Raw genomic sequence first — 12,855 nt, forward strand, 5'->3', positions numbered from 1 at the left:
CATGCGCACATCCTAATTATATTGCCTTTTTACGTAATAAAAATACGAGAAAGAGCATTCCCTCCATTTTCCTTTTTTGTCGAGTTAATCCGTGAAATGTGTGCAATCCGTAATGATCCTGGACTTGTATGTCAACCGTCCACAAACACAAACATATGACTGGCGTCATGAGAAAAGGGCCCTTAACGTCAAATTTTCACATTTTTTGTTTTTTCGTAAAATCAATTCGTTGTCATCTTTTATTTATAAAAATACTAAACTTTTGCTTATAGCACATAATTTAACGATTTTATGGGTATTTTTGTGATGCAATGTTTAAAATATCTGTAACGTCGACGAGGACATGTTGACGTCAAATGACGTTAAACATTTTCGGAGTGATAACGCTGGTCCGTTTAGTAATATTTGTCAAACATTTACTTGATTTCGTGCCGTAAAATCTTAATATCATATGGAAGGTATCAATAATTATCAGGGATAACTTGGTAATCGGTAAACTTTAAGTCCCGTTTCGTATATCTTACTGGTAAATCGTATCATTCTTTAAACACTCCAAATTAACGTACATGATAATCATTAATATTTTTTAAACACTTTTAATTTGATCATTAGAATTTGTAATACATTGTATGTTAAACTGAAAGAAATTTATGATACAAGTTATTCGTAATTTAAGTAAAAATAAATAAACAAAAATAAAGTGTCAGCTACTACGTTCCGATATTTTAATTTTAACTATTTCAAAATTAAATTCGAGAAAAAAATATAATCAAACTCACCAATTTTTAATGCCGTAAACAATCGTTCCAACAGACCAATCGGTTAACAATTGCCATCTCAAATGATTATGCATTTCGTTTCAAATTTAATTGTCGCTTTACTTTAAATGATCGAAGGGAAATTCAACAATTTGAATGATAACTTCATAATTCATTTAGAAAGATCCAAAAGCTTATTTTCAATAAAAACAATTAAGCAAAAATGAACATAACATCCGTCGATAGATGAATGAATTGAATGAATAACAATTCTAGTGAAGATCAATGTTAATGAATGAATGAATGAATAACAGTTCAACAAAGATATGAATGGATGTGGTAGCAGTCAGTTTATTCCTCAGTAGGAGCGGGGCACGTCAGATCCCTCGCATGTTCTCTCACAAACGGTCTCAGACTTTTATATAAATATCTTTGTCTCTCAGAAGAAAGGCCGCCTGGAAACAAACAAATCTTTTAAATATTAAGTTCCATGTTTACTTTTTTTTTTAATCAAAAACGAAACGATTCTAGCTATACCTTTGGCTAATACTAGAGGATGAGTACTGCTGGAAAAATCAGCGGTGGGGCTGCGGCATAATGTGATTGGCCTTTCATCATCCTCAGAAATCTTCTTTACAAACACGACCCCAGGATTAAGAGCACTAAATCTGAAGTGATGGTAGCTTCTGATGCCTTGAATTGGACAAAACTCATCGGCAAGGAGGGACTTCCAGTCCCTCCACTGAAATGTTTCATCAACGACAACGGCTTTGTTGCCTTTCGATGACTTTTCTACCGTTCTCACCAAATCCAAAAGGGAATCATTGTCGGTCCTGGAAATTTTGTATGCATGTCAATGAATTTCTGTATGTTCTTTTAATTAAATTTGCAGTGATTAAACTTAGATATCTTAAGGCCCGGTCACACTGCCCAGAAATGCGTAAACGCACGAAACGCGCACAAATTTTGATTTTTACTTGATACATGTACATCCGCAATTTGAGCATTTGTTTACATCAGGTTTTCTTTCTGACGTGGAACCTCTGTAGTTGTCCGCCGATATACGTTATGCACGATTCCAGGCTTTGAGTGCTTAGATTTGTGTAAGAGTTTCCGATGCAATGAGCTCTATGTTACGTTAATTGTTTTTGCGTAAATATTGTAGTTCTTACGCGCACAATGCTTGAAATATGCGTGGACTATAAGTGATCGTTTGAGATAAATGTTGCCAACTATCGCGTTCATCAACGCTAGCAGACATATAAGTGATAAAACGCATATGATCGTTCCATAGTTCTTGCGCTATTTATCTTTTCCGCGGCTTTTTGAACAGTGTGGCCGGGTCCTAAGCGAACGCAATACCGATATTACCGTCTGTAGAGTTTCTTAATATGAGCGAATCCAGCATCAACTAGACATTTGGTGTGACCAGGAATTTGAAATCTAACCGTCACTTCACGATGTAACCCGACCATTACCCGCCAGCAAAAGTACGCCATTACATAGCAATTTTTATTCTGTCCTGAAAATATATTGAATTCGTATGTAAAGGACCAATGGGATTGTGTAAATTTAAGATTTTGTCATTTTAAGAATTTTTTAATGTATTTTATAATATTTGAACCTGCACAGTTATCGCAGTGAATATGACATGCCATCTCGCCAAAACCATAATGCTGAAATGCATGATGCAGCATAGAAATGACAGTGTTTGGGCCGTGGGACTGAGAACCATCAGTGCCGATTGTGTTGTTTTCATCTATCAAATAGTTGTATTGCTCTGCTGACCCTTCTATGCATACCCCGAACAACTGAACTTTTCTTGGCGACGTGAAGTACAATGATCCTTCCTGTCTGGAATGGTGTGGAAGGGTCAACTGTTGGGCAAAGTCAAACGTGTAATGGACATGCGCCAGACCGTTTGAGCATGGTAGACTGCCAAATGGACGATGCCCATACACTGCCTGCTCCTCTCTGGCGAGGTGAACGCATTTACGGTACACTGCGTGTTCAGCTAAAAAGGTTCACAACATTCAAAAATTAAAATTAGTATGAATGTATATATTTATATTTTTCACGCGTTATGCACTTATTCGTCGTTTTGATTTATCTTTATACAATGTTAATTCAGTATGTACATTTTTTGAACCAACATTTATTTTGATACATTTATATTTTACAATATATCTGTAGACATCTTCAGATAAAAGGTGATAAGGACATAAATGCAAGTGTAAGGATACGAGTGTCTATTTAAATATTAATATACCTTGGGAAATTTCTACATGACTTTTATAATCATCCAGTGCAGTTAGTTTTTCCTCCTCTGAGACAGCGCCTATCACATCACATCTTAGAAATTCGCATTTTGGACAAACATCAGTTCGTGGAGAGGCAATTTTGATGTGAGGAACACATTGGAGCCATATGCTCTTAAACGTTGAAAGTTCTACAGACCTTTGATAGTAAAGCATTTAAATTCATATGTTGTTCTGGTGTTTATTGGAACATAAACGCCACTCACGCAAACTAAATTTTAATTTATTTTTTAAAAAAATGCAATACCTTTCATTGCTCTCCTCACAAACAGATTGTTATCTAGTATGGATATCAATTTTAGTTGAGGATGCTGGCAGAAGGACTGGATTTTCGTCAGATGCATTTCCATGGGGCACTGCTGGAAGGGGAAACCCGTATTCCTCACTATAGCGTATGATGAAACTCACCACCCTTTTGATGTCAAGAAATGAAAGGACATGCTTCGGCTTTCTTCCTTTGTTGCCATGGTTCCTAGGAACCGGTCCATTTATTTTCAGATGTTTCAACAAATTTTTTAGCTGCTTTTCGCCAAGATCATGTATGATAAGGAAAGCTACTTTACAGACCTCCCTATCATCAAAACTATACATGTATCGCTGGCGTTTTTTGTCACTGGACAAGGACCACCAATCAGTGACCATGAGGAAATATGTTCTTGACTTAAAATTTTATTGTTATAAAAGTAGGTATTAGTTAACTTCTTTTTTTAATGAATCAAACACAAACATGAAATGTTACCACTAGCCCTATTTTGGAGAATCTTGCTTGCAACTTTCGGCTATTGGTACTTTGCGGAACGGAACGGAACGGAACCAGTTAAGAGGCCCCAAAAGGGGAAACAAGATTTTTTTAAACGTCATTATTTCAATTTAACTTATCGTAAATGGAAAATTGTTTTACAAATTTTGCTGTTTTAATGAACTGTGTATTACATAAAATATGCTACTTATTGCTCTATAAGTCAATACACGCTTGTTTCCCGAGAAAACCTAAAGTCACTAGTTGTTTTATGATGTTTGATTGACACTGTAAATATAAAGTTGAGGTTTAAACCAGACTCAATTAATCTGTGTGTGTAACGTCGATGAAAATTACTTAAGTAATCTTTCTTCTGAATATATTTCTTCTGATTCCGTTCCGTTCCGTAAAATACCATTACCCGTGTGGATATTGGTACTTAACGGAACGGAACGGAATCTTTCAAACTTTTTAAATAAAGGAAAACATCATACCAACTACTAGCTGTTTGTTTATTTCTATGTTCTTTTGAGATAAATGAAGCAAATCATTTCATCAATTCAAACATCTTGCATATGTGCATATCACTCCTGTGTTGTGTACAGCTATAACTTTTATTTCATCTATGATACTACATTACTTACACGGATGATATTACTAGTTTGTTCACCAAGCTAGCAATAACGCAATGTGCATCCCATATTACGTAGAATTCTAAAATATAACGAGCACATTTGCAAGGAAAAAGTTTAATTTTCATCACTTACCTTCCGTCTGAACAATTTTCTTCTGGTTCCGTTCCGTTCCGCAAAATACCATTACCCGTGTGGATATTGGTATTTAACGGAACGGAACGGAATCTTTCAAACTTTTTAAATAATGGAAAATATCATAACAACTACTCACCGTTCCTTGAATTTTTTATCAGATTCTTTAAAGATGAATGAGTCTATCAATCAAATCAATTCAGTCATCTTGTGTATTTGCTGATTATTAATTTCAGCGTTTGTCTGCGTGTTCTGCATACATCAACAACTCTGTTTTCATTTTTTTTATCAATTTCATATCATTGTCACGACAGAACTAACTAGTTGGTTAATTAAGCTAGCAAAAACACAATGCTTATATCAAGTAGAATTCATATTATACCAAGATCATTCGCAGCGCAGGGATAATATCGATAAAAATACTTGATAGTCTTATTTGAAATAAATTTGAATGAATGATGATATAACAAATGTTGTAACCATACTTATAAATAATTTTCTTCTGGTTCCGTTCCGTTCCGCAAAATACCATTACCCGTGTGGATATTGGTATTTAACGGAACGGAACGGAACCGTTAAAAAATTTTGAAATATAAAATATATCATAACAACTACTAGCTGTTTGTTTATTTCTATGTTATTTTGAGATAAATGAAGCAAACCAACAAATCATTTCATCAATTCAAACATCTTGCATATGTGCATATCACTCCTGTGTTGTGTACAGCTATAACTTTTATTTCATCTATGATACTGCATTACTAACACGGATGATATTACTAGTTTGTTCATCAAGCTAGCAATAACGCAATGTGTATCCCATATTACGTAGAATTCTAAAATATAACGAGCACATTCGCAAGGAAAAAGTTTAATATTCATCACTTACCTTCCGTCTGAACAATTTTCTTCTGGTTCCGTTCCGTTCCGCAAAATACCATTACCCGTGTGGATATTGGTATTTAACGGAACGGAACGGAATTTTTCAAAATTTTTAAAATGTGAAACATAATTTTACAAAGGCAACATTTATTCATTATATAATAAATCATTTGATTTATTTTAGGAAGAATTAGCTAGTTGGTTAATCAAGCTAGCGAAAGACAATGTTTACATCAAGTCGAAGTTTATATCAAATCCATTTGCAGGGTTATAATCATTTTTAAAAATAAATACTTGATAGCCTTATGAGTGGGCTGACTTATTAAGTTGGGATTAAACTTCAATTGCGCTTCCGTAAATTAAAATTCTGGGAAGGAATTAGACAGTCCTTGTTAGAGAAACTCGCAGATTCTAGGTCAAACTGGATACATGTATATATCTTGAAAGACTGCCCATAAGTATCGTCTGCATTCACGGGCCGGGGTCTTCGGAATCAGCTTAGTGAGATTGGAGAGAAAATGCATTGGCAGTAGTTTGCGACAGGACCATGAAATTCAGAGTGCAATCTTGCAAATTACAATTTTAAGTAATAAGTAGATTTGCAATCGTACAATGTAAGGACTTTGCTATAATATATAAGCTTCTCTCCGCACATATTCATACAGACATGAAAATAAGCGTGCAAACTAAAAATACACTTGCCTATTATCATTCTTCTGAAAACTACATAACCCGTATTTTAATAGATTGTGTATTCATGTTTGACCTAAAATAATATTCCGCTGGCTGACTTTCTTAACTTTCTTTTTAAAAAGCTAACCTATAGCTTGTTTGTTATACATTGAAATGAATAATGATATAACAAATGTTGTTACGAAACTTTTGAATAATTTTCTTATGACTCCGTTCCGTTCCGCAAAATACCATTACCCGTGTGGATATTGGTATTTAACGGAACAGAACAGAATCTTAAAAAAAAAATAATGGAAAATATCAAAACATCATTTTGGGATATAAGAAGCAAGCTAACAAACCATTTCATTAATATAAAATTATAAATATCTTGTGTGCTTATCTTGTGTACAACGTTAACTTTTATTTCTGTTATGTCTTGTGCATATCTTATTTTGATTACTACATGTATTTTGTACGAAAGATTTTGTGTACGACTTGTTTGTTTATGGGTGGAGTACTGCGCCATATTTCTGAACGCTCGATTACTACAGTTTTTTGTAAGCCTTGAATTCCACTGTGTAAGTGTTTTGACTGTTATAATTATGTATTATTAATCTTCTAGTGATGTAATTTACCTCTGTGTTTATTGTCAACTATGCTTAGTTTTGCATATTCTTGTTACCGATGGATTTTAGTTTACCATGTGCTTCAAGTATGGTGCGCCATTTCGTCGACAAACATTACATTTTGAACTTGATAATTACGTACTGTCAGTTTAATAAAGTCAATTGATTACGGTTTTAACTCATTATTTTCTATTCAATGAATGAATTTATTTATAGAATATATTTAAGATATGTTGCATTACTTAATTCTATGTGAAAGCTTTATTGAATTGTTTTTCTATGGAAACCAATACCTGTCATTTTTATTTGTATTTTGTTTATTACAGATTCTTATCGCATTGCAGTTATCTGTCAATTAAAATCTTTAATGCTTACTTTATGTCACATTTTGCACGAGAATACTTTAATCACAGGGGCTTGGTTGTTGGATAGTGAATTTCCTAATTATTTGTTCCCGATGAAAAAATTGATTAAAATCGGTAATCTTATGTGTATTTTTGTGTATTGCAATAAATAAATTCACCGAAACCCCCCGTTTCAATCATGATAAAAAAGTTTATTCAATGTACATTAAAAAAAGTAAAGGGACGACACTCGCCATTTTGGATTTATAGGGGGTCCTCATTTCAAGCTATGTTTTAAACAAGTTCTTCCGTTTCTCCAACGATTTCTGACGATATATAGGTTGTAAAATGTTAAAATTACTTATTCCTATCGTCTAACTACATCTGTACGCTGCATAATAAACACATCTTTCCGAAATGTACTAGATACTTGCCAAACTTATCGAAAGCAACGGAAGTTTACTTTTGAGTGACGTAAATTCTCCATATAATCACTGAGATGTTCCGAAAATGTATGATAAATCCAGAGAGAGCAAAAATTCCGCGAAAAGATATTCCTCTTGGTTTATCCAATGCTTTCGGATCTCCTCAGTGATTACATGGAGAGTTTGCATCAACTTCCGTTGCTTTCGATAAGTTTGGCGAGTATCTAGTACATTTCGGAACGATGTGTTTATTATGCAGAAAATATATAATTGTTTTCCCTTGGACTAAAATGTTACACTTTCATTGGTTTAAACATAGCACGTGCACATATCTCTATATTTGTTCGGTGAGAAATAATACTAGTATTAGGCAATATGGCCGTCATTGGCCGACGCTTCGTTACTCATTTCGACATTTCATTGAATTCAATACATAAACCGCATGCCGTAAGTTCTTAATGTATTTGGAGTAGTTGCCCTTTGAAATTCATTAAAATTAGAGTAGTTGCCCTTAGAATATTGACGTCACATTGTTTTGTCTGGAGGAGAACAAAATGGCAACGTCGATATTTGATCAAATCTCTGCAGAGGAAAGGGAGAAAACATTCAAAATTGAATAGGAACAAAACATTGTAAGTAAACATGGATGAAGCAAAGATTTTTAAAGAGTATTTGAAAGGTGAGATTGAAAATTTTGAAGAGTTTAAATGAGTTAAATTGCACGAGATATTAGACATCTTGTACATGGCTTTGCGTAGATCATCGCTATTTGTGAATAAACATGTCGCTTGATAGTCCTTGGGAAAACAAAACACTTATTAGGTTAGTTACTGACTCACTACGGAAATATATTGGGTTGATCAATCTCATAGATGGCGAGGCGTAGTGAGTCAGTAACTAACCTAATAAGTAATAGTATGACGTGCCATAAGGGTAATCAGTTGTCGTTGTGATTCAAGTCTGTATGTTGATCTAGCGTTGGTGTGTGATTTGTGCTTTGAATTCATTTGTCTTTATATGTATATTTTAGTTTCTACCGTCGATGAGAGATTTATTGGCCAATAAATACATTTCCGAGTATTTTGTTTTATTATAATTCTATATAATTCTATGTTAATTTCTGAAAGCAAGTTTTCGAGATTGTTTGTGCATATATACGTCTGTCTGTCGGTGTATACACTTGTTTGTACATGTGCTTTTTTATCTTCGGTATGTGACTGTGTCTATATTATACTTATATTCTAAATCTCAAATGAAGTGAATATATGATGTGTATGCACTGTAAAACTAAATACTAGTATATAAGATGTGAATAACTTGTACATGAAAGTTCGAATAAATTTTTTTTTTACTGAAATCTGATTGGTTTAGACGCAGTTGATAATCCGTTATATTACCCTCAGCATTAGCAACTCCCTTGGCAACGGGTAACACACAAACTGTTACATACGCGTACGGTTTGCTGTATAATTCTCGTCATTTCTATGTAGAAGCAGTAAAATGTTCTCTAAAATTAAAACATTCAGTATAAAAAAATTAATAGTCCTGTTTTGGAGGGTAACAGTTGAAATTGACACAATTGAAAGTATTAGATAGGCGTACATGGTAACATCCATTTTTATAAAACTTGATATAAATACAACACAATCTATGATCTGTTGAGATCTGACATAGACTTCATTAAAGCCAACGATATATCCTAAACTATACCACGAAAAACGACACACAAGGCTGTTTAGTCTATCCTTATTTAAATGGGAAGCAACTCCATTTTGTATAAAATTCTAACATCCGGTAATGTTAATGCATTCATGTTTTTTCCGAGCCTGTCGGGAAGGCCCGAGAAGTTGCAATTAGACTACACTGATTAGTAACACAAACTTACAAGCGGAATACAGAGACACATGATTAAGCACATTTAATCAACATTATGATAATCTGTCTCTTGCTGTATCATGGATATGAAAATTCAGTGACATGCAATCCATTTAATGTGCACATTATATTTTTAACATATAAAGCATGTAAATGTATATTTAGCCATGATCAGTGGCAGTTAATCTCTATTATAAAACCGATCATACGAACAAAGCCCTGAGATGGCTTTAAAAAATGTAAAAGATTCCGTTCCGTTCCGTTAAATACCAATATCCACACGGGTATTGGTATTTTGCGGAACGGAACGGAATCATGAGAAAATTATTAATAAGTATGGAATCCATATTCTTATATTAATATCTATTTTAATGTATTACAAATAAAGCCATCAATTATTTTTGGAAATAATGTTATCCCTCAGAATATGTTTGATATAATATAAAATTCTACTGGATGTAAACATTGTGTATTTTTAATTTGATAAACAAACTCGTTAAATCTCCCGTAAACTCCCGTAACAAATACATGTTCGTTATAGATTGAATAAATGCCGTGCTTGTTATGATATTTTCCATTATTTAAAAAGTTTGAAAGATTCTGTTCCGTTCCGTTAAATACCAATATCCACACGGGTAATGGTATTTTGCGGAACGGAACGGAACCAGAAGAAAATTGTTCAGACGGAAGGTAAGTGATGAATATTAAACTTTTTCCTTGCGAATGTGCTCGTTATATTTTAGAATTCTACGTAATAAGGGTTACACATTGCGTTATTGCTAGCTTGATGAACAAACTAGTAATATCATCCGTGTAAGTAATGTAGTATCAGAGATGAAATAAAAGTTATAGCTGTACACAACACAGGAGTGATATGCACATATGCAAGATGTTTGAATTGATGAAATGATTTGTTGGTTTGCTTCATTTATCTCAAAATAACATAGAAATAAACAAGCAGCTAGTAGTTGTTATGATATATTTTATATATCAAAATTTTTAAACGGTTCCGTTCCGTTCCGTTAAATACCAATATCCACACGGGTAATGGTATTTTGCGGAACGGAACGGAACCAGAAGAAAATTATTTATAAGTATGGTAACAACATTTGTTATATCATCATTCATTCAAATTTATTTCAAATAAGACTATCAAGTATTTTTATCGATATTATCCCTGCGCTGCGAATGATCTTGGTATAATATGAATTCTACTTGATCTAAGCATTGTGTTTTTGCTAGCTTAATTAACCAACTAGTTAGTTCTGTCGTGACAATGATATGAAATCGATAAAAAAAAATGAAAACAGAGTTGTTGTTGTATGCAGCACACGCAGACAAACGCTAAAATTAATAATCAGCAAATACACAAGATGACTGAATTGATTTGATTGATAGACTCATTCGTCTTTAAAGAATCTGATAAAAAATTCAAGGAACGGTGAGTAGTTGTTATGATATTTTCCATTATTTAAAAAGTTTGAAAGATTCCGTTCCGTTCCGTTAAATACCAATATCCACACGGGTAATGGTATTTTGCGGAACGGAACGGAACCAGAAGAAAATTGATCAGACGGATGGTAAGTGATGAATATTAAACTTTTTCCTTGCGAATGTGCTCGTTATATTTTAGAATTCTACGTAATATGGGATGCACATTGCGTTATTGCTAGCTTGGTGAACAAACTAGTAATATCATCCGTGTAAGTAATGTAGTATCATAGATGAAATAAAAGTTATAGCTGTACACAACACAGGAGTGATATGCACATATGCAAGATGTTTGAATTGATGAAATGATTTGCTTCATTTATCTCAAAAGAACATAGAAATAAACAAACAGCTAGTAGTTGGTATGATGTTTTCCTTTATTTAAAAATTTTTAAACGGTTCCGTTCCGTTCCGTTAAATACCAATATCCACACGGGTAATGGTATTTTGCGGAACGGAACGGAATCAGAAGAAATATATTCAGGAGAAAGATTACTTAAGTAATTTTCATCGACGTTACACACACAGATTAATTGAGTCTGGTTTAAACCTCAACTTTATATTTACAGTGTCAATCAAACATCATAAAACAACTAGTGACTTTAGGTTTTCTCGGGAAAGAAGCGTGTATTGACTTATAGAGCAATGAGTAGCATATTTTATGTAATACACAATTCATTAAAACAGCAAAATTTGTAAAACAATCTTCCATTTACGATAAGTTAAATTGAAATAATGACGTTTAAAAAAAATCTTGTTTCCCCTTTTGGGGCCTCTATATGGTTCCGTTCCGTTCCGTTCCGTTCCGCAAAGTACCAATAGCCCAACTTTCCTAAGTTGTACAAAGTTTTCTGGAAAGAAGTTACCAGTATTTCTACATTTTAGCTTTCCCATAATGTACATGTCTTTTTCGTCTCTAGTAAGTGCTCGCATAGTAAGTATATGATCTTTAATTTCTTCATATTGAATTTTGTCAAAACAATTAAAATGACAAGAACAACCACTTGAAATTTTATCTCTAGCACGATTCAAATCAGAATTTCCACTAACCCCGGCACATCCTTGTAACTCGTCTTCATGATCTTGTGAAAAATTTGACGCAAGTCTGATAAAGAACTCTTCATCAGATTCTATCAATTCGGGGACAATTTTTTCTTCATCGTCTGCTCTATTATCAGGATAAGAGTTTTGTTCTTGTTGCGGGAAGAATTCCCGAATCACTTCATCAAGATCCTAGAAATGTACACATTTTTTATTTATCGTATTTAACTTGTTTATAATTATAAATTTCTGCAGAAAATAATTACATGATGATTCACATTGAAACAGTTTCCCTGTAATTTTTTTTTAACGATTGAACGATTGATAACGTGTATTTACGTTCAAAAACTTACTGATTGTTAGACCATTAATAAACAGATTTATATATTAAAAAAAAATTCGATTAACTAGTCCTACTCAACTCAAACAGTAAATATAAATTTGAATTTTTAGGGCGATACAACCGGTACGAAAATGCAAGCTCTACGAGACCACCTTATACCTGCTATGGCAACATGTAAACAATGTCTATAAATAGGCATACATTCTGGAATTTCTTGTTAATTTCACATTGGGGTTATTAGTACATTGTTTTTATAATCATGATCTCGTGTTCAAATTTACACAGCGCATATAACTTTTCCTCAAAAAATAAAACTTCATATCTTTTGAATGGAACATGAATGGAATGTAGCAAGGTAACCTATAGTGTATGTAGAGTTCCGAGTAAATATTTATACGGTTGTGTCAATCGATCTGTTTTGAAAGCAGGGGGTAAATTTGGCTACAATTTAAATATGCGAGAAAAGATTTACTTCTGCTTTGTAATATTGAACTAATCAAGACTTTTAATTCAGTAATTTAAGTAAGAACTTTTACAAGACAGTATAAATCACCTATTATAAGTGCATCCG

General features: G+C 33.3%; 1 protein-coding gene across 1 annotated transcript; it reads right to left on the reverse strand.

Annotated features, from left to right (window-relative positions):
• Positions 1–312: 312 nt before the first annotated feature.
• LOC105320270 (uncharacterized) lies at positions 313–12,176 on the reverse strand. Its single transcript, XM_034482857.2, has 5 exons — positions 11,951–12,176; positions 2,383–2,772; positions 2,130–2,280; positions 1,296–1,591; positions 313–1,213 (listed from the first exon to the last, which is right to left on the reverse strand). The coding sequence occupies exons 1-5, from the start codon at positions 11,958–11,960 to the stop codon at positions 1,110–1,112; spliced, it is 951 nt and encodes a 316-aa protein (XP_034338748.2). The 5' UTR covers positions 11,961–12,176; the 3' UTR covers positions 313–1,109.
• Between the last annotated feature and the right edge of the window lie 679 nt (positions 12,177–12,855).

Source organism: Magallana gigas, chromosome 3 (genome assembly GCF_963853765.1).
Source record: "Magallana gigas chromosome 3, xbMagGiga1.1, whole genome shotgun sequence".
Taxonomy (NCBI): domain Eukaryota; kingdom Metazoa; phylum Mollusca; class Bivalvia; order Ostreida; family Ostreidae; genus Magallana; species Magallana gigas.

What these genes read in the sequence shown, in the direction of transcription:
- LOC105320270 (XM_034482857.2), bottom strand. An exon ending in TCACTGCGATAACTGTGCAG is followed by an intron (nt 2,281 to 2,382) that starts GTTCAAATATTA and finishes ATATATTTTCAG; the next exon opens with GACAGAATAAAAATTGCTAT. An exon ending in TCCTCTAGTATTAGCCAAAG is followed by an intron (nt 1,214 to 1,295) that starts GTATAGCTAGAA and finishes GTTTGTTTCCAG; the next exon opens with GCGGCCTTTCTTCTGAGAGA.